Raw genomic sequence first — 25,748 nt, 5'->3', positions numbered from 1 at the left:
CTGTCAATGTGAACCAACAGTCAAGCACCACAACCAAGTATGAAGGTGGGTAACAGAGCTGAGACACACCTTCCTGCCACCAGACCCTCCTGTCCAACTCCTGTGCTGAATTCTCTCACGGGAAGACAGGCAGATGCAGAGGTGCCTTTGGCATCATGAGACACAGAAATGAGGTAAACTAACCTAGATTCAGTCAAGCTGGGGCTTTTCTATCCTTCCCCTCACTCATCTGGGCAAGTCAACTTGATCCTAATATATAAAGTCCAGCACAGGTTTTATAAAAGCAATAAAATCTCACAGTAAACCAGGCATGGTGGCACACGCCTTTAATCCCAGCACTTGGGAGGCTGAAGCAGGCGGATTTCTGAGTTCAAGGCCAGCCTGGTCTACAGAGTGAGTTCCAGGACAGCCAGGCTACACAGAGAAACCCTGTCTCGAAAAACAAAACAAACAAACAAACAAACTCACAGTATAAAATAATTTGCTTAAACAATGTAGAAGCATAAAGAGCTACAGAGATGGCTCAGCAGTTGAGAGTACTGACTGCTCTTCCAGAGGACCCAGGTTCAATTCCCAACACCCACATGGTAGCTCACAACTACGGCTCGATAACTCTGCAGCCACACAGCCAATAAGTGGTACACAGACACATGCAGACAAAACACCCATCCACATAATATAAAAATAAACCATTTTGGAAAAGAAATCTGTAAAGAAGATAGTGAAAATGTCCTTGTTCTCCTTCCTGGCTCTTCTAACTTGCAATATCGGAAGCAGCTACTATTGCCAACAATACCACATATGCTATTTTCAAGCCAAAACAGTTTCCTCGAACGTGGGACATTCAGTGCACAGCCAGACGGTCCTAGAAACCAGGGAGAGCTGGAGATCCTGTCTTTCTGAGGCTTTTCCTGAGAACATTCAAGTACACACGGGCACTTTACTTTTGCAATGTTCTTTCAACACTTTAGGTCAAAATGTGACTTTGTGTATATGCAATGCATACAGTTTCGTTCAAACTGAGAACAGGAACTAGGATTCTGCAGCCCTAGCAAGTGAAAGCCTATTTCTCAACAACATCCCACTGCCTCCGTCTATGAACTAACTAAATTATCATTCATGGGGAAGCTAAAATATCATATGCCATTGATTCTGACACATCATGACTAAGGTACACATTTCAAGTAACTTCTTGGGGGAGAAAAGGAGTACTAGTGAGATCCATAAATCTTCAGAACCAGGTGAGGTTCTGCAGTAACAAACCCAACAGTCACTGCAAAAGCTTGTCAACATTCAGCCTCGGGTCTCGAGTCAACCTCACCAAATGCATAATCCATTTTCATTCCAACTTGCTTGGACTCTTAATTACAGAGGCTATACACACAGTGGAAGTGTGTGTAAGATGTTTCCGGGAAGGCTGAACTGAGTAGGGAGACCCTCCTTAATGTGGGCAGCACTGTGCAATGGGTTAGGGTCCCGGAGTGAATAAGGAGAATAAACTGAATGAGAACCCACACATAGCTGCAGGGGAGAACCACTAGATGTCAGGGGTGCTGGGCTACAGACATCTCCTTAAGAACGGATGCAGACACAGAGCCAGGCCAGCCGGAGAGAGGCTACCTGTGCCATAGATAGGATTACCGGGCACATGGGGCATGAGCTGCCGGACGGAGCCCAGATAATGTCATCATAAACGGTGATGTGAAATATGCCGTTGGAATGGTGTTTGCTCTGTTGGGTTCTAGTTTCGTTTTAGCCAAATTTTTCCTTGCTATGTGTGCTCAGTTTTTTTGTCAACATGCTAGAAGCTAGAAATCAACCGGAAACAGGGAAGCTCAACTGAGAAATGCCTGCATCCGAATAGCCTGCAGTCAAGTCTGTGGGGCACTTTCTTGATTAATGGTTGATGTGGGAGGTCCCAGCCTGCTGGAGGCAGTGCCGCCCACGAGCAGGTGACTCTGGGTTATATTTCTAAAAGCAAGCTGAATGCGCCATGGACAGTGAGCAGTAAGCAGCAGTCCTCCATGGTTCTGCAGCAGCTCCTGCCTCCAGGTTCCTGCCCTTGAGTGAGACATCAAAGTACAAACCAAATAAACCCTTCCCTCTCCGAGTCAGCAACAGAAAGCAAATAGACACACTGTGACTGGCTTTTTAAGGTAGCTCCTGGGGACCGATCTCAGATCCTCACTCCAGCAAAGAGCACTTTACCAGCTGAGCTATCTTCCCCAGCCCCTCATTCATCTTATATTTTTTACATTTATGTGCATATGTGTTTACTGTATGTCTGTGCATGTGGAGAGGGGCCTTGCCTATGCCACAGAGCATGTGCAGAGATCAGAGACAATCCTGAGAGAGTTGGTTCTCTCCTGCCAAGATTGAACTCAGGTCACCGGGCTAGGTGGCAAATGCCTTTACCAGTTCAGCCACCTTGCTAGCCTCCATGTTCCAGTCTTGGTATGAAAATGTTTATTCTACACCACTGTATACTAAAAAGATATAGCTTAGTCTTTGATTTTTATAAGGTCTCACGGGTAAGAGACTGCCTTGAGTCTCTATGGAAGGCATTCTAAACTGTGGACATTTAAGCAATGCTAGAACCAGTAAGATTATGGGGACTTCTGCAGATCAACTAAGTACACTTTGCCTTGCATTATGCTATATATATCATATCATGCAAGGCATATGATATATACATATATCATATATGATCGGAGTGTTGGAGGACCAGGGGTAAAATATTATATTTACCCCTTAAAATGCTGCCTCATGCATGTGGAGCATGCACTCGGGAGGTGGAGGCAGCAGGAGATGAAGAGTTCCGGGTTACCTTTAGCTACACAGTGAGTTTGAGGCCAGCCTGGACTACCTGAGACCTTACCTCAAAAGCAACAACTATGAGGTGATGCATTTATGGATTTATAACAGTCCACTCTCACTGTCTATGTGTCTGGATTTACAATCATCTTGGAGACACACTTCTAGGCACGAGTGTACTTCCAAAGAGGCTTAGCTGAGGAAGGAAGAGCTACCCTGAAGGGGGTGTCCCTAGCTTGTGGGTGTGGGTCCTGCACTGCACGAGTCTCTGCTTCCTGACTGCTAGTGCAGTGTAACTGGCTCCCTCCTGCTCTAGGGACAGCGAGACCCAATCTCTGTCACACTTCCCCCATCATGACAAAGTGTGCCCAGGTGTTAGGAGGGAGAGAAAACCCTCCTTTCCCTTATTTTTAAATTGAGTTTTATTTATCTTTAGATTTATTTTTTTATTGTGTGTTTTGGCCTGCATGAATGTATGTGCACCACATGTGTGCCTGGTGTCTGCAGAGCAGAAGTGATATGATCTCCTAGAACTGGAGTTAAGGATGGTTGTGAACCACCGTGTGGGCGCAAGGAACTGAGCCTGTGTTCTTTTTGAGAGCCAGAGCTCCTAACCACGGAGGCATCTCTCCAGGTGCCGTATTTTCTGATTAGATGCAGATGTGCCTGAGTCTGGGTTTGTGCTCAGGTTCCTTTGGAAGTAGAGGATTACACACAGACAGTTGTGAGTCTGCGTGGGGTGGGTTCTGAGGACAGGACTGGAGTCCTTTGGAAAAGCAGGATACGCTCTGAAGGACTAGCCCCTTACCTTACTTTGTTGGGTTCTCTGGCATAGCAGTGGGAGGAAGGAACAATCACTCCACAGTGGCTGACAACTTTTCACAACACAGGCTTACTTCCTAAAACCATCCAGGAAACTGGAAGCATACTTCTGTAATCCCAGCATCCCAGAAGCTGAGGCAGTAGGATTACTAAAAGTTCAATGCTGCTGGGTGGCAGTGGCACATGCCTTTAAGCCCAGCACTTGGGAAGCAGAGGCAGGAGGATGTCTGAGTTTTAGGTCAGCCTGGTCTACAGAGTGAGTTCCAGGACAGCCAGGGCTACGCAGAGTATAACCCTGTCTCAAAAACAAAAACAAAAACCAAGAAAGAAAGAAATTCATTTTCTTTCATCCTGGAAGCGTTTGAATGGACGGAAATCCCTTTTGCTGAATATATTTTGGGGGCGGGCTCAGAGGAAAGCTCACCTGTCCATTTTTGCCTCCTGCTGACAATAGGCTGCGTAGGAGATGATGTTTTCATGGCTGCACCTCTCAGTGGCCAGAGCACCCACATAAAGAACGAAGTCTGCGTCCCGCACACCCTCTGGGTCGAGCACACCTACTGCTCCACACGGCCACTTACCCTCTCGGCAGACCCTGCATTGCTGCACACACAAGTGAAGAGAAAAAGCAGACCAGAGTGTGGGTCAGCTGAGCGACAGTGTCAAAAGGTCACAGACTGGGGACATGTTACTTAGCTTTCACTTTCTCTCTCTACACCCTCGCTGACATCGGGGACTGAGCAGGCAGGAGTTGCAAACCTCTAGTCCCAGGACATGGGAGGCTGAGGCAGGAGGACTCTTTGAACACATACCAAGCAATGAGGTAAGACTTCTGGCTCATAAACAAAACAAATCAAGGACCACCAAACCCACCCGCTTTCCCCTGTTCTATTCTTAACTCTTGAATTTATTTCACTAAAATTTTTACTTGACACAAATGCTCATAAATTTATAAACTCAATGAAAGTAAATGACTACTATTTATAAAGATCAACAAGCTAAGATGCAGGATAAAGAGAAACAGAAATGGTTTTGAGCCCCCAAAACTAGGTGTGCTGGTTTATTCTAAATGTCCATGTGCTACAACCTAATATGTGAGAAGGGGGCCTCAGATTAGGAATGGTCTAGACCAGGCTGGCCCGTAAGCGTACCTATGGGAGTGGTCTTGACTGTTAACTGATATAGGAGGGCCCAGCCCACTATAGGTGTACCATCCCTAAGTAGGTGGTCTTGAACTGGAAAGGAAGCTAAGAAATCAAGCCAAGGCCGGCAGAAAGCAGCACCCTCCATGGTTCATTGGCTATGAACTTTCTTGGTCTGAGGTAATGTGGTACGGAATACCAACCAGGCCTGCCTTGACTTCCCTTAATGATGGACTACAATCTGCCACTGTAAGCTGTAAGAAACCCTTTGCTCCCCAAAGTTACGTCTGGTCAGGTATTTATCACAGTGACAGAAATGAAAGTCAAACACTCAGAGAAAGGGTTTTCCCTCCACGCCCACACCCATGGCCAACCCACGTCCACGCCCCTGTGCTGTGCTGGAAATGGAACACACAGTAGGTGGCACTCTACCACTGACCTACATCATATCTATAATTTTTGCAATTTCCTTGGGATATGATTATTTCAAGTCTAATTAATAAAATCTTTTAACCTAATAGAAAGTTATTTCCCATTATAAAGAAAACTTGGGCTGGTAAGAGAGAGGGTTTCGCGGGTAGAGGCAAGGCTGCCAGTATGGGCCTGAGTTAGAGCCTTGGAGCCTACCTGGTCAAAGGGGAGAGCTGCCTCTCAAAAGACATCCTCTGACTTCCACACAATGCTGTGGCAGGCACACACAAACGCAATGAATAAATAAGTAATTAAGCATTAAAAAAAAAAAGCCAGTATCTGGGAGCACTTGGGAGGCAGAGGCAGGTAAACAGAAGTAAATACGAGGCCAGGCTGGCCCGAATGGCGAGTTCCAGGGCTATGTACAGACCCTATCTCAAAAAGTAACAAATAAGCCAGTAAATAAATAGATGAATAAATACCAAGGCAAATTCATGGGCCAGCAGGCGTGCTCAGCCGAGAAAGCACTTGCTATGCACCCTGACAACTTGAGAGTCTGACCCCTAGGATTCAGAGTGGAGGGGAACCCGACTCCTGATCATTGTCCTTTGACCTCCAGATGAGGGAGTTGGCATGCACATGCCTGCACTCACAGAAACACATCACAATACGCAAGCACACACACACACACACAGACACATACGCATAAATAAAATAATAATAATCAATTCAGAACTTTGTTACAAATTTTTAGGCAATACAAAAGAATACAAGCACGAGTTGGTCCCTTCACGATATCACCCTTGCGTACAGTCTAAGATGATTTGTCTGTAGCTGTCCAAGCCCATCTCACTGTGCTCAGAAACATTTGTAGAAGGTTCCTAAACAATTATAAGCACCTAGCTCTAACTGTAAGCCACGAGGGCACTGCTGAGAGGCTCAGCAGGTGAAGGGGCTCATTGCCAGGCTGCCTGCCCAAGTCTTATCGCTGGTACCCACATGGTGGAAGAAAAGAACGTAGCCGGGCATGGTGGTGCACGCCTTTAATCCCAGGACTCGGGAGGCAGAGGCAGGCAGATTTCTGAGTTCGAGGCCAGCCTGGTCTACAAAGTGAGTTCCAGGACAGCCAGGGCTATACAGAGAAACCCTGTCTCGAAAAAAAAAAAAAAAAAAAAAAAGAAAGAAAGAAAAAGAAAGAAAAGAAAAGAACCAGCTACTACAGGTTGTCTCTTGTCTCCGTACACGCACCATGGTGCTTGCACATCCACCCCACACCAATGTAGAAAATAATTTTTAAGTAATCAATAAGGATATTGGGTTTTTTTTTTTGAGTAATGGTTTTGAAGAAAGTGGGGAGGAACCCCCAAATTTCCATTTCATTTATTTCTTTATTGTTTTTGTGTCTCTGCATGTGTGCATATGGCCGCCTATGGAGTTCAGAAGAGGTCATTGCAGCCCTGGAGCTGGAATCACAGATGGTTGTGAGCCACTTATGAGATGTGCTAGGAACCAAACTCCAATCTTCTACAATAGCAGCAATGTTCTTATCCACTCAGCCACGCCTCCACACTCACCACTACCACCACTACCCCCGCACCCCCACCAGCAACTCTTAATGGAAACCGTCAGGAGCTGAAGAGACAATTCAGTAATTAAAAATATCACATGCTGCTCTTGAAGAGGACCCAAGTACAGTTCTTAGCATCCATGTTAGACTGTGCACATCTGCCTGGAACTGGAGTTCCAGTGGATCTGATGTCTCTGGCCTCCATGGGCGCCTATACTCATAAACATACACATACATGCACATTTAAAAAGAGAAATTTTAAAAAGGGAAGAAAAGCAGGGATGCCTCAATGGTTAAGAATATTGGCTGCTCTTAACAGGACCCAGGTCATGCACTGCTCTTCCCAGGACCCACAGAGCAGCTCACCACTGTTTGTCAACTCCAGTTACAGGGGATCTGATGCCCTCTTCTGGCCTCTCCCAGGAACTGCACACACATGGTGTGTGATATATATATATATATATATATATATATATATATATATATATACTCATGCAGGCAAATTAGCCATACACATAAAATCAAAAAAATAAATAAGAGAAAAAAATTAGCATCTGAACTGACCTAGATTGTTTAGCACTGATTGCATATTTTTCCAGATCTTCCTCTGTCTAATTTATTTTGCTTTTTGATTTAAGTCTTGCTATGTAACCCAGGCTGAAGCCACACCTGAGTCTCCTCCCTCTGTCTTCCCAGTGCTGGGATTACAGATGTTATCTCACCCAGGCTCGATACATAGGGTTTTTGTTTTGGTTTGTTTTGGCATGTGCACATCTGTACTTTTTAGATAAACAGGCTAACTAGACCCACTGACTTCCAACCTTTCTTCTTTCAGTTAAGAGCTTAAGTATCTCTTCAAGTCAGTACACTGATGTATGTATTATAGCCTGGCCAGGTGCTAGTATTTTTATGGGATAAAGTTCGAACTTGGGTTGAAGCTGACAGTTTATATTTTAGGAGACATTAAAATGCCCTTTTAAAATGCTAAAAGAAGTGGGGCGTGGTGGCGCACGCCTTTAGTCCCAGCACTTGGGAGGCAGAAGCAGACGGATTTCTGAGTTTGCGGCCAGCCTGGTCTACAGAGTGAGTTCCAGGACAGCCAGGACTACACAGAGAAACCCTGCCTCAAAAAAAACAAAAAAAAAAAAAGCTAAAAGAAATGTTCAGGGGTGGGGGTGAGGGGTGAACTACACTGCTGCAGGAAATCCAGGCACAAATGAGCCAAAGAGCAGATCAAAGAGGCTTGAAAAGCTGTGAAGCTCTGAATCCTACCTGCATCAGCTGTCAGGAGTCACAGCGGCAGGGAATGTAACTCAGCTATAGAGTACTAGCCTGGCATTCAGGAGGCCTCAGAGTCACTCCGGAGTACCACAAACAGAGGAGGTACCGTGCCTTCACACTTTTATCTAAAAACTCTTGCTGAGAAAGATTTGGAACGTCCCTTTACCCTCTGGAGTAGAAAGACCGGCTGAGCACAGGCAGTCTTACCTGGAGGTGCTCCTCTGGCACTATAACAGGCCCGCACTTGGTATGCACCGCACACTCTCCAGTACAGTATCTGTGTGGGTCGTTTTCCTTCCGTAGGTACTGGTTTGTCGCACATTGTCTTTAGTTTATTCATACATCAAAATTTACAAAAAAGAAAGAGAATAGTTCACAGCAGTTAAAATACAGCCATACACTTGTGGAGGCCTGAAATAGATGTTCCCAGTAAGCATTGGGATACTGCCCCAGCCACCATGGACCCGAACTTTCTGAACATACACTCCATGTGCTTCAAAACCACAATGGAAAAGTAGCTAAGACACCCTATATTGCTCCATTAAGAATGGTTACTCTTTAACTAGCCAGGCAGCTCACGAAGGGACTTCAGGTCTATGGGAAGTCCTCTTGACTTGGGTTAACAAATACCTCACAAAGCAAACGGCACAACCACACTGAGGAGGGAGGAGGAGGGAATAAGAACAGCTTACAATGGGAAGGCAGAAAATGGGGCCCTTCTGTAGGTGCTTTCTGAATCCTTTTAAATAGCTTGTAGTTTTGGTTCTAAAACCACACATAATGGATGTCTACTGTAGGTTCCGTGCATTGTCACGTTGGTAAGCAGGGAGTTCACAGGGCTAGACGAATGGCGGTAATGATCAATGTCTGATGTCACATACCTGCTAAGTAAGATCCTGCCAGCAGGTCTTCGAACTTGAAATGTTTTCTCTAAATAAGAAATAGCTTGTGGGAAAAGTTTGTTCTAAATAAAAGAGAAAAAAAAATCTAGTTAGAAGGACAGCCATGGAATACACTGTGTTTACAATCATGGGGGCTGGTGAGATGGCTAAGCGGGTAAGAGCACTGACTGCTCTTCCAAAGGTCCTGAGTTCAAATCCCAGCAACCACATGGTGGCTCACAACCACCCATAATGAAATCTGACACCCTCTTCTGGTATGTTAGAAGATAGCCACAGTGTACTTATTTATAATAATAAGTCTTTGGGCTGGAGTGAGCAGGGACTGGGTGAATGGGATTGACTGGAGCGAGCGGAGGTCCTAAAAAAATTCAATTCCCAGCAACCACATGAAGGCTCACAACCATCTGTACAGCTACAGTGTACTCACATACATAAAATAAATAAATAAATCATAAAAAGAAAAAAACAATCAAACATGGACTATTAGTGGCTGTAAGAACAAGTAAGAAAGCTAGGATTTGGGAATACAGACACCTGTGCATGGTCATATGGTAGCAGGGAGTATCTCTGAGGAATTGATGACGAGTTCTCTAGTGGAGCTTGGGAATAGAGCATTAGGCAGAAACCTCCCTGCTCACCTTACACCCTAGGAAACATAAATCCCAACGCTCATGACTGAGAACACTAATGAAGATGTACACTCCAACTGTCAGTGATTATCTTATGTAGAAGCTCACTGAGTTCTGTGGGCCAGAGAGGCATGTGTGGGACTCCATAGTCTGATGAGGTGGCTCGGCAAAGTAAAGGCATTTGCTGTGTAACCCTCAAAATCCTAGTTCCAGCCCAGGAATATTCCTCAACGGAAGGAGAGGTCAAACTCTGAAATTTGGTTCTCTGACCTCCACCTGTGCCTGTGTATGCACAGGCGTGCACCTGTGAGCATGCGCATGCACGTGCATGTGAGAACACCCAGACACACACACACATACACACACCCTTCCTGATGAGAAGGAATCTATGTAAAAACTCTGGGGCTGGTGAGATGGTTTAGTGGGGAAAGGCATGTGCCAATCAAATCTTGATCTCTGCTGGGCAGTGGTGGCGCACGCCTTTAATTCCAGCATTTGGGAGGCAGAGGCAGGTGGAGTCCTGAGTTCGAGGCCAGCCTGGTCTACAAAGTGACGAAAGTGAGTTCCAGGACAACCAGGACTATATGGAGAAATCCTGTCTGGGAGGGGTGTGTGTGGGGAAACAAAAAAAAACAACCCAACAAAACAAAACCCTTGACCCTTGCTTAATCTTGGGAAGCCATGATGGAAGGATACTTGTGAAGGTTGGCCTCTGCCCCTGCACATGCACTCACATCACACACACAGTAGTGATGGTAATAATGCCTCTGCCATGCCACATTGTCACGTCAACTAATCCTTAGGACAAAGAATATTCCCATCCAGAGAATGGTTTTCCCCACGTATTGCCAAAAGTGTCCTTTGTACCCTATCCTTAGCACGCATTGTTCCCCAAAACCTTGACAGACTAAGAAAAAAAAGATGAGAATACTGATTTAATATCAAATTATAAAATGATAACATCAAATACCAACGAAGTTTTACTAAACATATCACAAAACACCTTTATTCAAATGAGACATATATTTACCATTTATTCATTCACAAACCAGCCGCGTATGTGTTTCTTTTTCATAGGAGAATTAGCACATAATAGAATGTGCGGATCTGAAGTACACAGCTGATGAGTATTTACAATTACGTACCTTTACAAGATATCTTTTCTCAGGGAGCAACCTGAAAACATAAGGAGAAAAACATAAGAACTGCCACTCTAAGGGTTGGTGAAACGGCACAGCCTGGCGGTAGGACACACACATGCCGAGCGGGCACAAGGCCCTGGGTTCAGTCTCCACTACTACATAAGAAAAGTACGGCCGGGGCTGGTGAGATGGCTCAGTGGGTAAGAGCACCCAACTGCTCTTCCGAAGGTCCAGAGTTCAAATCCCAGCAACCACATGGTGGCTCACAACCATCCGTAACGAGATCTGGCGCCCTCTTCTGGAGTGTCTGAAGACAGCTACAGTGTACTCACATGCATAAAATAAATAAAAATAAATCTTTAAAAAAAAAAAAAAGAAAGAAAGAAAAGTACGGCCGCCCTGAGACAGAGCACCGCCCTGTACCTGTTGAGGGCTCTGAGTCGCTCTAGGTGGAAGCACATGGCTTCCAAAGTCTCCGCTTACCTTCACAGGTGTGGGAGACATCCTGCTGTGCCCAAGCATGGATGGATGGGACTAAGCATGGTCACTCACTAGCTCGTTCATTCAGAACGGTCAGGCTGCAGAAGGACATGGACTGCCCTATGCGCAGTGCATCAATGACTTCAGACCCCAGCGTGTGCTCGGGGCTGCTCTCAGCTCCTCTGTATCTCCTTCATCCGAGTTTATACTTGCTCTGCCTCTGATGTTTCCTTTGAATGCTTACTGACAAGTGTCTTCCAGGTCTGCTATGGCCACAGTCAAGTAAGGCCACCCTGGTTCTCTTTAAATTATTCACGATAAGCAGTTTTAGTTACACACCACGGCCTTTGCCCTTTTAGGATGAAAGGCAATCTCAACTCAGTTCTGTGTTAGAGTGACGCCAGCCTTCTCTAGTTCCACCTTTGGATATTCTGTTCGTTCGATAACCACGAAAATATCTTTAATACTTAGACCAACACTAGGAAAAGGCGACCAGACTGATGCAGTGAGTGAGTCTGAGGCCGGTCAGGGCAACACAATGAGGTGACAGCCAGCGTGGCCAGCACAGGAAGACATTGCAAACAAGCAAACAATAAACGTGGCAAAGGAACAGCAGACTTACTCTTCAATGCTCTGGTCGTAGATGGTCTTGATTCGTAAATGCCCGTCAGCATCTCTCTTCGTGACATGATTTGTCTTAAGATGGACCTTATTTATGACCTAGAAGAGTGAATGGTCTGAAATATCTTTTTTAAAAGTGGGTATGACATTTTTCTTTACTCAAGTAAAATTTAAATATAATAATGTGTGTTCATTTAAGTGCCCAATTGAGACCTAAGTAAAATGAGCTAAATTTTAAGTGTGACACCCCCCTAAAAGTCCCTTACCTTATATTCTGTTTTGTTAGCGTTCCCGAACCCCAAATGTCGCCCAAGAAAAATGTTATCATTGAGAGATAAGCATTTTGAACTTTTGAGGTGAGTAAATTGTTACAGGGACACAGCTGCCAGAAAGGCTCGGGCTTGGTGAAGGCTTTGCAGTTTGTCATACAGAATCTAGTTTTGCTGACGCAAGCCTTTAGAAACTGATGAGAGAGGTTGAGTGGACAGCTCACTCCATCAATCCCAGCATTTGGAGTTCAAGGCCAGCCAGAGTTACACAGGGAACAGTTAGATTTTGTCTCAAAAGAGAGAAGAAAATGACAGGAGACTGAAAATGTAAGCGTGTGTGAGAGTGTGCTTGTGTGGGTATGTGTACATGAGTGTGTGTTTATCAAAGTGTCTGGTGTGTGAGTGTGTGTTTGTGAGTAGGTGCGTGTGGGCAAACGCCATCCACCTTGTTTTTGGAGACGGGGTCTCTCACGGGCGAGGGGGTTGCCCAGCAGGCTCACCTGTTTGGCCAGTGAGCCCCAGCACCCCTCCCATCTCCGCTTCTCTACGGCTAGGATTTAAGTATGTACCTTCACACTCGGTCCGTTTTATTTTTTCATTTTGGTTTTTCAAGACAAGTTTTCTCTGTATAGCCCTCGCTGTCCTGGAAGTCACTCTTCTAGAGACCAGGCTAGCCCCAAATTCACAGTCACCTGCTTCTGCCCTGAATTCTGGGATGACAGGGGTTCACCACCCCCACCTGGCTTTATTATTTTGATTTTGTAAAGGAAAGTGCTTTACCAAAAGAGCTACACCAGCCCTAACAGGACCTTAAGTTACCCTTTAAGAAGAACAAAACCTTCTTACAAGAGAATACCCCCCTCCTTTTTTTTTAAGAGACAGGATTTTTCTATGTAGCTCTGGCTGTCCCGGAACTCACTCTGTAGATCAGGCTGGCCTTAAACTCACAGAGATTTGCCTGCTGGGATTAAAAGCGTGCACCAGCACCAGGCTCAGGATGACCAACTTTATGTAACTTATGAAACACAGGAAAAAAAAAGTTTTAGCTAAATGATAGGCTATGCATAACTCATTCTTATAACCCTAACAGTGAATAATCACTTCCTTCATTATTTTTCTTACATTTAATATTTCTGAATATTTATAGAACAAAAATGGGATCACTCATTTTGTAGAAAAATAGCTATGCTGCATGCTATTGATCTACAGTGTGTACTGTCCACTCTCTTCCCCTGGCAGACAGCCTGCCTGCAGTCTTCCTCCTCACCGGGCAGGTGACAGTGCCCTGTGGCTTTGGTTGTGCTTAGCTGTTGCTGTTACTTTACAATGCTGGAGGCTAACCCAGGGCTTTGGGGTCATACCTTCTATCAGTGGACTACAGCCCCACGCTGCATTCATTAAGTTAAGCGTATATTGGGTGTCTTCATATGCAAGGCCCTGTGGCAGGTACTTGGATGCATGTATGACATCTACATTGCCTTGAGGTAATGAAGACTGCTGAGTCCGGTAATTCCTAATAAACTGAATCAAGGTCACAAACAGAAGGCACGAAAGTCAACTTTAGAGGAACAGGTTAAGGAGAGATGCTATGGAAAAGGGGCTATTTGAGAAAAGTTAAGAGAAACATAGCTTATTCTCTCTCTGACTTACATACACACTAGACCACATACAGACTGCAGATTCCAGAGCACCAAACTCAGCACTAACATACAAAAGTGGAACTGCTAGCTTCTAGGAATGGAATGGTAGCGTCATATAGATAATATATATTGTCAAATTTGGAGGAACTATTTAAAACCAGTTCCACTTGAAGCCAAATGTGGTAATCCCACCCCTATAATACCAACACTTGGGAAATGAAGGCAGGTAGAGGCTACAGAGTGAGTTCCAGGCCAGCCTGGGCTTCAGGAGACCCTGATTCAGAAAACAAAACGACTAAAGAATACTAGCTGAAGGCACTAGAGGAGAAGAGACACAGCTTGCAAGGTCTGCTCTTGAAATACAGGAACAGTGCCTCCGACTTACAAGGCCCCCCTTTCCCAGGGGTTTTGTGCAGGAGGCAGAACGCAGAGCATCACGGGCTTAATAAGAACACAGGTTCAGACCTTACAGTAGCACAAGGTAAGGGGGAGAAAGACTGAGAGGGGGAGGCTCACAGTGGCCACCACCTAATGAAAACTTAACAGTTACGAGACCCAGCAGAAGAATGTGATCTGTGCTGAGGGAAGACAGCAGGGAGCAGAAACCACCTCTTCAGCCCTGAACTGAAGCAACTCCCTTAATGTGACTGTCATGTGCTCACTGGGCTTACAGGGAAATGAGCGTATAAAGTGTCGAGGAAGGCTAGCAATGACAGAAAGAACCAAACGAGGAGCAGGTGTGTGTGTGTGTGTGTGTGTGTGTGTTAAAAGAACACCAACAAAACAAAAAGCTCACTGAAGAGGATAAAGAATGAGCAGAGCCAGAAGTGATGTCATACTTCTACAACCCCAGCACTCTGGAAACAGAGGCAGGAGGATCTCAAATTCCAGGCCAGCCTGAGCTACACAGTAAGTTCAAGGCCAGTCTGAACACTGCAAGGCAAGGCTGAAAGCTGTGTGTAGCACAGAAGAGAACCTGGTTCAATGCCAGAATACAGTGTAGATAAGGCCTCCAGAGGAAATGGGAAGAAAGCTCTACTGGGGTGGTCTTGGTAGGCAGATCTGAGTGAACCGAGACTACAAGAATTTATAAAGACTGAGAGGTGGAAGGTGGAAGAAGGGGCAGACTTCACAGAGCAGAGGGGATGGGATAAAGGCAGCAAAGCCATAACTAAGTAGAAAACGAATCCTGAACTTTGGTCTCCTGAGTTTTCTCAGTAGTAGCCTTCCAACAGCTCTGTCTGGTTCTCCCAGCAACTGCTTCTCAAGTCTTCGGATAAGTGGTCCTCGGTGTGGTGCTGAAGTAAGCTGCATCAGTATCTAGGAATCTGAATTGTGGGGATGCATGCCAGAGCTCCTGAGTCAGAAAGTGGGGGGAGCGGGGCGGCAATCTGTTCTAACAAGCGCTTCGATTATTCTGATGCTCGTCCAAGTTTGTGGTAGTACTGGCTAAGCGGAACGGGAGGGGACAAGTGCCTAACTCAGCTGCTCTGCAGGCAGCAGGGGCTGACGGCGGGTCCGGCGGGTCCGGCGGGTCCCGCGGGTCGGGCGAGGGCTTTCTCCTGCAGAGCACCTGCAGTCCGCCTTCCGGGACGCCACACCCTCCACGTTACTCCAGCCACTCCCTCGCCCGGCCCGTTCGCGCCCCGCTTCGCCCTACCTCAGTGTCGGAAAGGACGTGATGGCGACACGGAGGCGAAGTGCCCAGGGAGACGGGAGCAGCCCCGGCACCGGCCGGGAGCCCGCCCAGCACGAGCAGGACGCCTCGCACCCACAGGCAGCCGCCCCAGCGGCCTCGCGGCCCTGGTCCCGGGCCGCCCGCTCCTCCAGACCCAGCGGCCGCCATCTTCGGGCCGGCGTCGTTACCATGGAGTGCGACGCCTCCTCGCCGCCGCCCGCCCTCGCCGCGGACAGGTGGCGGGCTGTCAGCCGCCTCGCCATTGGCCCGCATCACGCCGGGTCCGGCGGAGGACGAGGGCAGCGGCGACCGCGGCGACGCGCGGAGCTGGCCAATGAGCGCCGCTGGGCAGCCCACGTGAACTGAGCTGTGGGAACCCTGGGCTAGCGGGGATTAGTGCAAAGCGGATGGGCGTGCGGAGCGGCGCATTCAGAAGCCGCTGCTCCCACTTCATTCCGTAGCAGCGGACGGGCCAGCTGCTAAGCGCTCGACCCACAGCTGGTCCTGTGATCCACACCCTTCAGTCCACTCCAGCACCATAGCTATTTGGACAACCAACTAGGGTTATGGTACATATGTGACAGCTTGTCTACCCACTAACCCAGGAAAAGTTAAGAGAGCCCCTATCTACAAGATTGAAGTCTTTGCTCAAAGGTCACTTGCCATGGCATGAGTAAGTCATTCCTTATACCTTAAAGGAGTCTCAACCTTTCTCTGCTTACTGCAAATGCTTAATTCCCAACATTGGCTCAACTTTGTAAACTTAACTATTCAGCCACCAAAGCCCCCCCCCACACACACACCTTTTTTTCCCCCCCGCCCGTTCCTGGGTTTCTCTGTGTATCCCTGGCTGTCACTGCTGGGCTTCCTAACTACTTTTAAGATGGAATTCTAGGAATTGTTTAAAGCAGCACTTACTGTCCACTCAATTTCAGTTCTCAAAACTAAAATTGCAAACCCCACCTCAGTTTATAGTGGTTTGTCAAGATATCTCAGAAATCCACCTGCCTCTGCCTCCCAAGTGCTGGGATTAAAGGCGTGGGTCACCACCACCCGGCTAATCCTAACGTTTTTTAAACCTGTGAATTTCAGTAACTATAATGGAAAATTCCCGAGGTGGGGTGGGGTGGGGAGATGGCTCAGCGGTTAAGAGCACTGGCTGCTCTTCCAGAGGTCCTGAGTTCAAATCCCAGCAACCACATGGTGGCTCACAACCATCCGTAATGAGATCTGACACCCTCTTCTGGGGTGTCTGAAGACAACTACAGTGTGCTTACATATAACAAACAAATCTTTAAAAAAAAAAAAAAATCCCCAGTGGAGTACCTAAGAGCCCTGTGCCGCTCCTTTCATGGCGTTAAGTCTGTCCTGCACACCTAACTCTTCCAGTGGTCACTGTTGACCACACCGTAACTGACACACAAGTTGCTTTGTTGGCTTTTGGGGAAAACAATTTAGATAATAAATCCAAGACTGACACCCCTAAAAAGTAGTTTTCAATATTAAGTACACAGGGATCTAGTGAGCTAACCTAGTTGCTCTTTATTACACTCCTTTGGAGACCACTCACAACGCAGCAAGGAACACTTTTCTAAAAGTACAACTTGCTATGTCAACCTCACTTTGAACTAACCAACCTTTCTGGGAACTGCCTTGTGCCCTCTGATGCAGTTTTCCCCCAATCGTTGCAGTACTATCATCTTGGAAAGGACTCAACCATTTTTGGGGGGTGGGGGGGCCTCACTATAGACCAGGCTGGCCTTTAACTCAAGAGATTCGACCACCTCTGCCTCCCAAGTGCTGGGATTAAAGGCCTGCACCACCACTGCCTGGCCATTTCATCTTTAAGAGCTCAAGCTCTGTAGCACAGTCCAGTCTAAACCGGTTAATAAAAGAACTTGTTAGCAACCTAAATATGCCTTATTTCCAGGATATCCTCAAACCTACATGTGACTGAGAGCCCTGCATACTTTTGTAAATATGCTATTATCAACCCTGCATGTATTGAAACCAGCCATTTTCAAGGGCAGTTTTCCAAGGTAGAAATAAAATGCACTAGTCTGACCTTTTCAGCATATTACTTTCACTTGACCAATCCCAAATCAATCCCCAACACCACCACGCCATCCCACCCCCGTTTATCCAAAAGGCAACAAACACCAAGACAAGCACCATTCAGATTCTTCCCAAGTCCCTCCCGAGTTTCTGGATTAGTATGGGGAACAAGCATGTACTATTACCACGGTGCCTCACCTCACGCCCACAGCATGACCACAGCATGGCAGTGGTCAGTGTTTCAGTGAGGTCCACCTCAAGCCTATGATGACTTGACGCTTCTTTCACTAAAAATCTAGAATGGAAATCGCTCTCCAAGAGGTTACTCATATAACCCAGCTCTGCCCCAGCATTAATAACAGAAAACTTTTTCTGAGACAGGCTCTCACTATACAGCCCTGGCTGGCCTGGATGTGAGCATCTGCACTGAAGGTATATGCCACCTCACCCAGGAAAACTTTTTGTCTAATACGATTACATAGAAGTTCCTTGCACTCCCAAACTGCTATACAACTCCAAACACCTTAACAAAGAGAAACTCAATTTAGGACAGATGTGGAAAAAAAAATACAAGAGCACAAATCTACTTTTATTTATTTACTCTCCATTAGTTTAAATCCGGGATGGGTACAGCATCTGGGAAAAAAGAAACAGAAACATTAGGTGAATTATAAATATCACATTACCATATTACTGATCCCAAAATGCACCTGGTGGCTTTATCCTGATAGTAAGGAGGCATTTGCACAGCATCTGACCTTACGTAATACTCATTTTGTATATGGTCATCTGTGTGTAGCACGTACATTCTCGGCTGCTGTTCACTTCAATGAGATGAAAAGGTCTCTCTCTCACTGACTGCCCCACAGCCCAGGGATTCTCCCATTTCCCCAGGACTCAAATTACAGACATGACACTGCTGTGCCTGTCTTTATGTGGCTGCTGGGGGAAAAAACCTTAGTTTTTCCAACTGAGCCTCCACCTCCCAGCCTCAGGAACTAGCACTTTTCCCCCCTGGTATCCAAGACCAAGGATCATGAATGCTAACTATAATCAGGACTCCGAACTGACCTATGAACCCTAGCCCCAAATCCAGCATTCAAAACTAAACAAAAATACTCAAGTGAAATGGCTTAGTGGGTACAGGCCCTTGCCACCAAGCCTGACCACATGAGTTTGATTCTTGCAAATGCCACAGCAGAATAGCTGACTCCTACAAATTGCCCTCTGACCTTCATACACTCTTGTGCCATGTGTGCCCACATGACAACCCTAAAATGCAAGTTGTCGAGCCGGGTATGGTGGCGCCCAACATTCCCACCATTAGAGTACACTATAAATGGACCCAAGCGGAAAGAATAACAAAAATCTCAACATAGCATGTCCTAGCCGTGGGCCAAAGTCCTGAAACCTGGTGTGAGCACGCTTGCCATGTACAGGATAAAGTCGCTGTCTAGTCTGGCAGGACTGAGGTGGTAGACACAACAAACCATAACATGCCCCCAAACCCCCAAACAAGGCACGACATAAGATGAGCTAGGTAGCATTGGCCTGAAATCCCAACTACTTAGAAGGCTGAGGCGGGACTTTAAGTTCAAGACCAGCCTTGACAACTTTGTGAGAACCTGCCACAGATCAAAGTAAAACATGAACCTTGTGTACATAACAAGTTCCAGGACAACCAGGGGTACACCATAAGACTCTGTCACAGACAGAGTCAAATCCTGTCCAAAGTATCCCCCCCCCCCAGGTTGCTTTAGTGATAATGAAACTTAAATGCTATTCATTCGAGGGCCGCCTGCTTCACCCTGCCAGTTCTGTTTTTTTTACTTAAGTCAGTCACCAATTCACAGAATTGGTTTATACTCTGGACTTTTACACTCACAGTCTTGAGGTAGGTAGTAAGTATCAAAAGAGTCATTTATTTTGCTATTGGTACTCACCACACGGATTCTGTGTCCAATGGCCTTCGCAGGAAGGTTGCTTCGGAATTTGGCGCGAACCATGCCGCTGTTTCCGTGAGCCCGAGTTACTTTTCCCCAGATCACTCTGGTTTTGTTTGGTTTGCCTCCAGGAGTCACTGTATTGCTGGTTTTTAAAGACATAAGCGGCATGAGCTCCAACATGGACATAAACATGACACTAACTCAGTTATTTCCTAGGGTCCAGGCTCCCACCTCTACTCTCCACACAGAACACCTTGAGAAATTGGGGGAACAACATTCATTCAACAATTCATATACATAAAGCCTATTTTTAGGATAGTTCTGTGTGCTAAAATCATTAAGAGTAAATGTGGAAAGACACAGCAATGACGCCTACTTGGGATAAAAGCTGTAAACGAGGACCTGCAAGCACAGGTTATCAGAGACGGAGAATAATGGGCATGAAGCAAACCACTGAGGTCTCAACCAGGCTGAGCCTGAGCTACAGCCCTCACTCAGGTCTGCCTCCTGAATGCTGGGACTAAGGGCATGCAGGACTCACACACATACGCATGACCTGACAGTGCACACAGGGCCAATTTCTATATGGCTTTATGTTCAATTCCCAGTAGGAAAAGAGGGACCAGAGAACCAATATAGTACCCAGCTTAAAACAAGCACGCATGCGTACACACACACACACACACACACACACACAAATATCCAGGTCCAGGGAATCTGGCTCCCTCACAACTATATAAACAAGCAAAACACCAATGCACATAAAAATTAAGTAATTTCTCATAAAAACTTTTTCCAAATGTAACCTCAATTGTTCTAAGTCAGGGTGCAATAGACTGTTTGTTCACAGAGCAGAGCAGAATCACCTAATTCAATATAGATGTGGGAATGCAAAGAAACTGTACAATAACAAAAACATCTATTCTAGTAATTGTCATTTTTAGTAACTAAAACAAATCAAGATACATTTACAAGTATTATATAAACCCTTTCAAAGGAAAATGAAAGGCACTAAGAGCTGTAATCTTTGTTTTTAACCATGTTAGGGACTCAACACAGTGACCTTCTACACTTGTACGAAGAACCAATGGTGCCGATATAGTCCATACCACCGACCAAAAGATCCTGCTCTAATTTCCTCTAAGCTCTTCACGTGTCTAGGAAGACTCAACCACACCAATTTCTCACTAACACCCCCTTCCTTTTCAGTAGAAAAAAACGAGACTAGTCAACCAAAAATTAAAAGGCATGGGAACATACTTACTTTTTTGCTTTATACACATAAGCACATCTCTTGCCTAAGTAGAACTCCGTTTCATCTCGGGCATAAACGCCTTCAATTTTAAGAAGAGCCGTGTGCTCTCTTTGGTTCCGGAGACCTCGCTTGTAGCCAGCAAAAATGGCCTTGCACCACAGCCTAAGACAACGTTAAGAAAGACATGATGACTACCCCGTTACAACTTTTCATGCATCTTTTTTTGGCAAGCCACCATGATTTGCTTTGTAGTAATTCCTACTCCAGCTATCTACAGCAGATCTCTCGCCCCCCTCCCACATTTCACTGAACTTTGGCTTCGCGTTTCATCTAACAAAATAGAAACGGAGAAATCGACTATTCTGAGATCGCGTACCTTCCAGACATACTTGCTGTTAGAAGTCCTGTTCCCAGCAGGCCTGAAAAAAAAAAACAAAACCGAGAGCTCAACCGAGAGTCATGCAGCACGCATCCCACCTGTCACTATTTCCCGGCGCGAGAGATGGCTTCAGTCGGCTTCCCAAGGATGGGGACCTCTTACCTACGCCGTGCCCCCAACAGAGGCAGAGCCTGGCAAAATACTCAGGGCTCCCGCAACCAATGACAACGAACGACTCGGAATCGTGGGCAAGCGCCGGGTGGGAAGGCGACTCACCCGAGACTTAACTTCTCGAACCCCAAAAGGAACCCGGAGGCGAGCTCATGCCTCCATCAGTACAGAAAGCAGCTAACACAGGCGAGATCCGGCTCTGTGCGGGGAACCCAGCTCCCAGGGACCACCGCTCCCCGGTCCACCAAGATCGGGGGAAATGCACCCATTCTCTCCTCCCGAGCCCGAGGCCTCCACACCATCAGCCCGTCATCGCCTCCATCCCGCCCTCCATCTTCCTGGAATCCCCAGAAACCTGTGGCGGTCAGGTTCTCCGAGACGCCAGGTTGTCTCGGTGAGGGATGGAACTAAGCGCACCCCAGCAATCGGGCCCCAAAGCTCAGCAGCATGAACCCCCCTCACCTCCACAGGCGCCAAGATGGCGGAAAGAGGAAGGCAAGCCCCGCCGCGCGGCCTTCTGGGATGCACGCCCCGCCCCTCTCCGCGCTTAGGCCGCTCGCACTGCGCCAGAAAGCAAAGGTCAGGGACAGAGAGAGGCTCGACTCGGCCAAGCCGCGCTCAAGAACTTTAATTTTTTTCCCTCCTGTCCTTTCGTCTTTGTAAGCGGCAACACGTATTATTTAGGAACAGGGAAAGGCAAAATCGTAGTCGACTAAGAAAGAATCAAGGGTCCTACTTAAAAAAAAAAAGAGCATGCGCGACGCGTTGCCATAGCTACCGATTAGTTTGGTTCCCGCCTCCAGCTGGGCTGGCAGAGAGGTAAGGAAAAGTTGAGTTTTCTCCTCTTCCTAGAATGGAGACTTGGGCTCCTACCATAGAGGAGAGAAAAACCTGGAGCATGAAGGCAGGAGGAACGCTACTTTCTCTTGATTTGTTTTTTTCTTTTTTTCCATCTTTCATTTAACAAACAGGCTGTGGTAGCCGTTGCCCGTTAACCTCAGCATTTATTCTGGAGACTGAGGTAGGAGGATCACATCACAAATTCGAGGCTAGGCTAAGTTACATAGCAAGGCCCCATCTTAACAGCAACAAACATCCATGAGGCAAACCGCGGTCCCGGTGCTTGCTTGTAACCCCAGTATTCTAGATATGCGAGCAGGTGAATAGAACTTAAAAGACCATCCTCTGCTACATAGGGAGTGCCAGTCAGCCTGAGCTACATGACACCCCATCTGAAAAAAAGGGAGACGGTGTGAGGAAGTGAGAGATAGAAGATATTCTTCCATCCTTTCCCTGACTTGTCAGATGAAGATACATTTAATAGACTCAGATTTACAGTTCCTAACTTGTGCATTAATTAAGGCGAACTGATGGATCCATTTATTTATTCAGAGAGTAATTTATTGAATGACTACCACTACCAAGAATGCTGTAGGCTTGGAGGGCACCAGGGTAAACAAACTAAAACGTCTGGCCCCTTGCAGCCTACATGAGGGAGCAAGGATGGCATGCTGGCTCTGGTGTCTGCAATCCTTGCACTTAGAAGGCTGAAGTATGAAGATTGCTCTGTTTTAGGCTACAGAGTAAGAAATCTCACCCTTGCTCCCCCACTCCTCGCAAAAAAACCCAAGACAACAAGCAGATTACACATGTGGTATGTCAAAAGGTCAAGACTTCCTTTTTTTTTTTTTTGGGGTTTTTTTTTTTTTTTGGTTTTTGGAGACAGGGATTCTCTGTATAACCCTGGCTGTCCTGGAACTCACTCTGTAGACCAGGCTGGCTTCGAACTCAGAAATCTGCCTACCTCTGCCTCCTGAGTGCTGGGATTAAAGGTGTGAGCCACCACCGCCCAGCAAGCCTTCTCTTTAAAAACCTGTTTATGCATACTAGAATATTCCACATGCATGTGTGTGCTTTCAGAGGTCGGAAGATGGCCTCAGACTCTAGAGCTAGATTTTACATGCAACTTGTTATTGTTATTATTGTTGTTTTGTTTTGTTTTGAGACAGGGACTAGAGAAATGTCTCAATGTTTAAGGGCATACACTGTTTTTAAAGAGGTCTTCAGTTCAGTTCCCAGCATCTACATCAGGGACTCACAATTACCTATAACTTCAGCTCTAGGAAATCTGCTGTATGCACACAGTGCACATAAAGATAAGCAGGCACATACACATTTTTTTAAAAGCCATTAACAAGAAGGACAAGGTCTCATGTAGCTTAGGCTGGCCCCAAACTCCCTGTATTGAGCCAAGGATGGCCTCTTCTGACACACCAGAAGAGGGTGTCAGATCTCATTACAAATGGTGGTGAGCCACCATATGGTTGCTGGGATTTGAACTCAGGACCCTCAGAAGAGCACTGATTGCTTTTAACCGATGAGCCATCTTGTCAGCCCAATCTCGATTTCTCTAAGTCAAGTTACAATAAACTCTGTTCTCTGATAGAGCAGGGCAGAACCATTTAATTCAATATAGAGGCAAGAATAATAGAAGAAATTAAAGAATCAAAAATGAATCTGAAGCCGGGCGTTGGTGGCACATGCCTTTAATCCCAGCACTCGGGAGGCAGAGGCAGTCGGATTTCTTTAAGATTTATTTATTTATTATTATATGTAAGTACACTGTAGCTGTCTTCAGACACCCCAGAAGAGGGCATCAGATCTCATTATGGATGGTTGTGAGCCATCATGTGGTTGCTGGTATTTGAACTCGGGACCTGTGGAAGAGCAGTCAATGCTCTTAACCGCTGAGCCATCTCTCCAGCCTCAGCAGGCGGATTTCTGAGTTCGAGGCCAGCCTGGTCTACAAAGTGAGTTCCAGGACAGCCAGAGCTATACAGAGAAACCCTGTCTCGAAAAACAACAACAACAAAAAAAAAAAGTTCTCCGTTGCTTCTCAGTCAAACTCAGAGTACAAGTACACATATTAAAATTGTGTTAGATGTCAATTTACCGTAAGAAGAGGCAAAAGACTACCTGGAGTATAACTTCTGGTTTGATGAACCAGTAATGGAGCCAGTCACTTAGTAAGCCTACATCTACCCTGCCTGGAAAACAACAACAACAACAACAACAAGCCTGCGTCTTATGAGCCTGCTTCCCTAAGCAGGAGGAGACAAGCTATAGATAGCTCTTGGGATTCTGTAAGGTTTTGTTTTTTTCTCTCCTACAGAAAGAGCCTGAGAGTAAAGGAAAGGAAAGCTAGCATTCCCTGGAACTGATATCAATGTTTCTTTTCTACTTTAGGTTCCTTCGTTCTTGTGAAATTATAAATCTACCCCAGAGGGCAAGGAAAGTAACTGAGGAAGAATGGACGAGTATGTTTCAAGTTCCGGTTTGTTTGTCCATGTATTGTTGCAATTACGCCACTTGTTGAATTCCGTGGATTACTTTTCGGTAACAATGTAACCAACTAATGTAACGACCTAAAGTATAAACACCTTACCATTTCAGCGCTGCTGTGGGGTGGGCGCTTGAGGGCATTTAGCAAGTGACTCTGGTGTGGGATCTGTGCCAGTTAAGCTTTCCCTCGTCTGTGGGACAAAATGTCACACAGGAAGCAGTTTGGGGCAGACATGAAAGGCATTGTCTTGGCTCACACTTGGAGGTGTAGGTATGGCAGCAAGAGCAGAAGGGACCAGCCGCAGGCCAGCCACAGGCAAGAAGCAGAGAGAGAGACGAACACTGGCACTCAGCTTGCTTTCTCTGTTTTATTCAATCCATGTCAGCTAAGTCTTCCCACCTCAGATAACCTGGTCTGCAAAGCCTTCACAGCCATGGCCACACATTTAATGGTTCCAGATACAATCGAGTAGACAATGTTAACCAGAAGGTTGGAGTTGGCCAGGGGCAGCCTAAGTGTCCTCATGACAGACAAGGCACTTCCCTAGGAGTGAGCTTTTGAGTGAGATAGAAGCGGCCATGTTGTTTACTGCCTGGCTCTGGAAATCACACTTTTTCTTTCACCAGATCCTTGTGGTTTCCCCACTTAGTATAGGGAAGATGATACCAGGGCATAAGGACCAGAAAGAGTTATGTGGGCCATCTTGGAGTCTGGCTAGCATCTTCTATCTTTCAGTACTTATGAGGCCCTAGGGATTAATATCTGAATATGGTGCTTTCCAATCAAGTTAATTGTGGCTCAAACTCAAATGCATTAGTATAGGCAAACAGCATGGCTTTACCTGCCAGTGCATTGCCTTTGGTTGGTCCTACTGGAGGGTCTTTGGCAGAATCCCATGCAAGCCTCCTGCCTCAGTCTTTTTTTTTTTTTTTAAACATCCTCCACAGCATCTGCTGTCACCTGAATTTTTTATATTACCCTTTCTGACAGGTGTGAGGTGGAATCTCAAGGTTGTTTTGATTTGCATTTCCCTGATGATTAAGGGAGGATGTTGAACATTTTTTCAGGTGCTTCTTAGCCATTTGGTATTCCTCAGGTGAGAATTCTTTGTTTAGCTCTGTACCCCATTTTTTTGGGGGGGGTGTTATTTGATTTTCAGGAGTCCAGCTTCTTGAGTTCTTTGTATACATTGGATACTAGT

General features: G+C 46.2%; 3 protein-coding genes across 6 annotated transcripts in view; 1 reads left to right on the top strand and 2 right to left on the bottom strand.

The window, feature by feature from the left end:
* Lmln (leishmanolysin like peptidase) overlaps positions 1-15,671 on the bottom strand; it is a 68,307-nt gene extending 52,636 nt beyond the window's left edge. Inside the window, exons 1-6 of the mRNA XM_021184923.3 lie at positions 15,381-15,671; positions 11,813-11,910; positions 10,714-10,744; positions 8,919-9,001; positions 8,245-8,362; positions 4,061-4,239 (exon numbers count right to left, since the gene is read on the bottom strand). Of these exons, the coding sequence (XP_021040582.3) occupies positions 4,061-4,239; positions 8,245-8,362; positions 8,919-9,001; positions 10,714-10,744; positions 11,813-11,910; positions 15,381-15,671 (800 nt within the window). The remainder of the gene's footprint in view (positions 1-4,060; positions 4,240-8,244; positions 8,363-8,918; positions 9,002-10,713; positions 10,745-11,812; positions 11,911-15,380) is intronic.
* Positions 15,672-18,009: 2,338 nt separating this feature from the next.
* On the bottom strand, positions 18,010-21,682 carry Rpl35a (ribosomal protein L35a). Its single transcript, XM_021185254.2, has 5 exons — positions 21,560-21,682; positions 21,031-21,073; positions 20,664-20,816; positions 19,397-19,541; positions 18,010-18,089 (listed from the first exon to the last, which is right to left on the bottom strand). The coding sequence occupies exons 2-5, from the start codon at positions 21,039-21,041 to the stop codon at positions 18,066-18,068; spliced, it is 333 nt and encodes a 110-aa protein (XP_021040913.1). The 5' UTR covers positions 21,042-21,073; positions 21,560-21,682; the 3' UTR covers positions 18,010-18,065.
* A 268-nt stretch (positions 21,683-21,950) lies between these two features.
* The window catches only part of Drc9 (dynein regulatory complex subunit 9), a 41,783-nt gene continuing 37,985 nt past the window's right edge, over positions 21,951-25,748 (top strand). For 2 of the 4 annotated variants that reach the window (XM_021185252.3, XM_021185250.2), the window contains exons 1-2: positions 21,952-22,023; positions 24,451-24,521. In XM_021185252.3, the coding sequence (XP_021040911.1) occupies positions 24,514-24,521 (8 nt within the window). In that variant the 5' untranslated portion in view covers positions 21,952-22,023; positions 24,451-24,513. Of the gene's footprint in view, positions 22,024-22,098; positions 22,226-24,450; positions 24,601-25,748 lie in introns of those variants that run through there. The other 2 variants (XM_085832186.1, XM_021185251.3) reach the window with 2 other exon arrangements.

Source organism: Mus caroli, unplaced genomic scaffold, assembly GCF_978045245.1.
Source record: "Mus caroli unplaced genomic scaffold, Mus_caroli_1 scaffold_17, whole genome shotgun sequence".
NCBI classification, from domain to species: domain Eukaryota; kingdom Metazoa; phylum Chordata; class Mammalia; order Rodentia; family Muridae; genus Mus; species Mus caroli.
The sequence above is the reverse complement of the archived record's forward strand: the minus strand, read 5'-3'. Positions and strand labels throughout refer to the sequence as shown.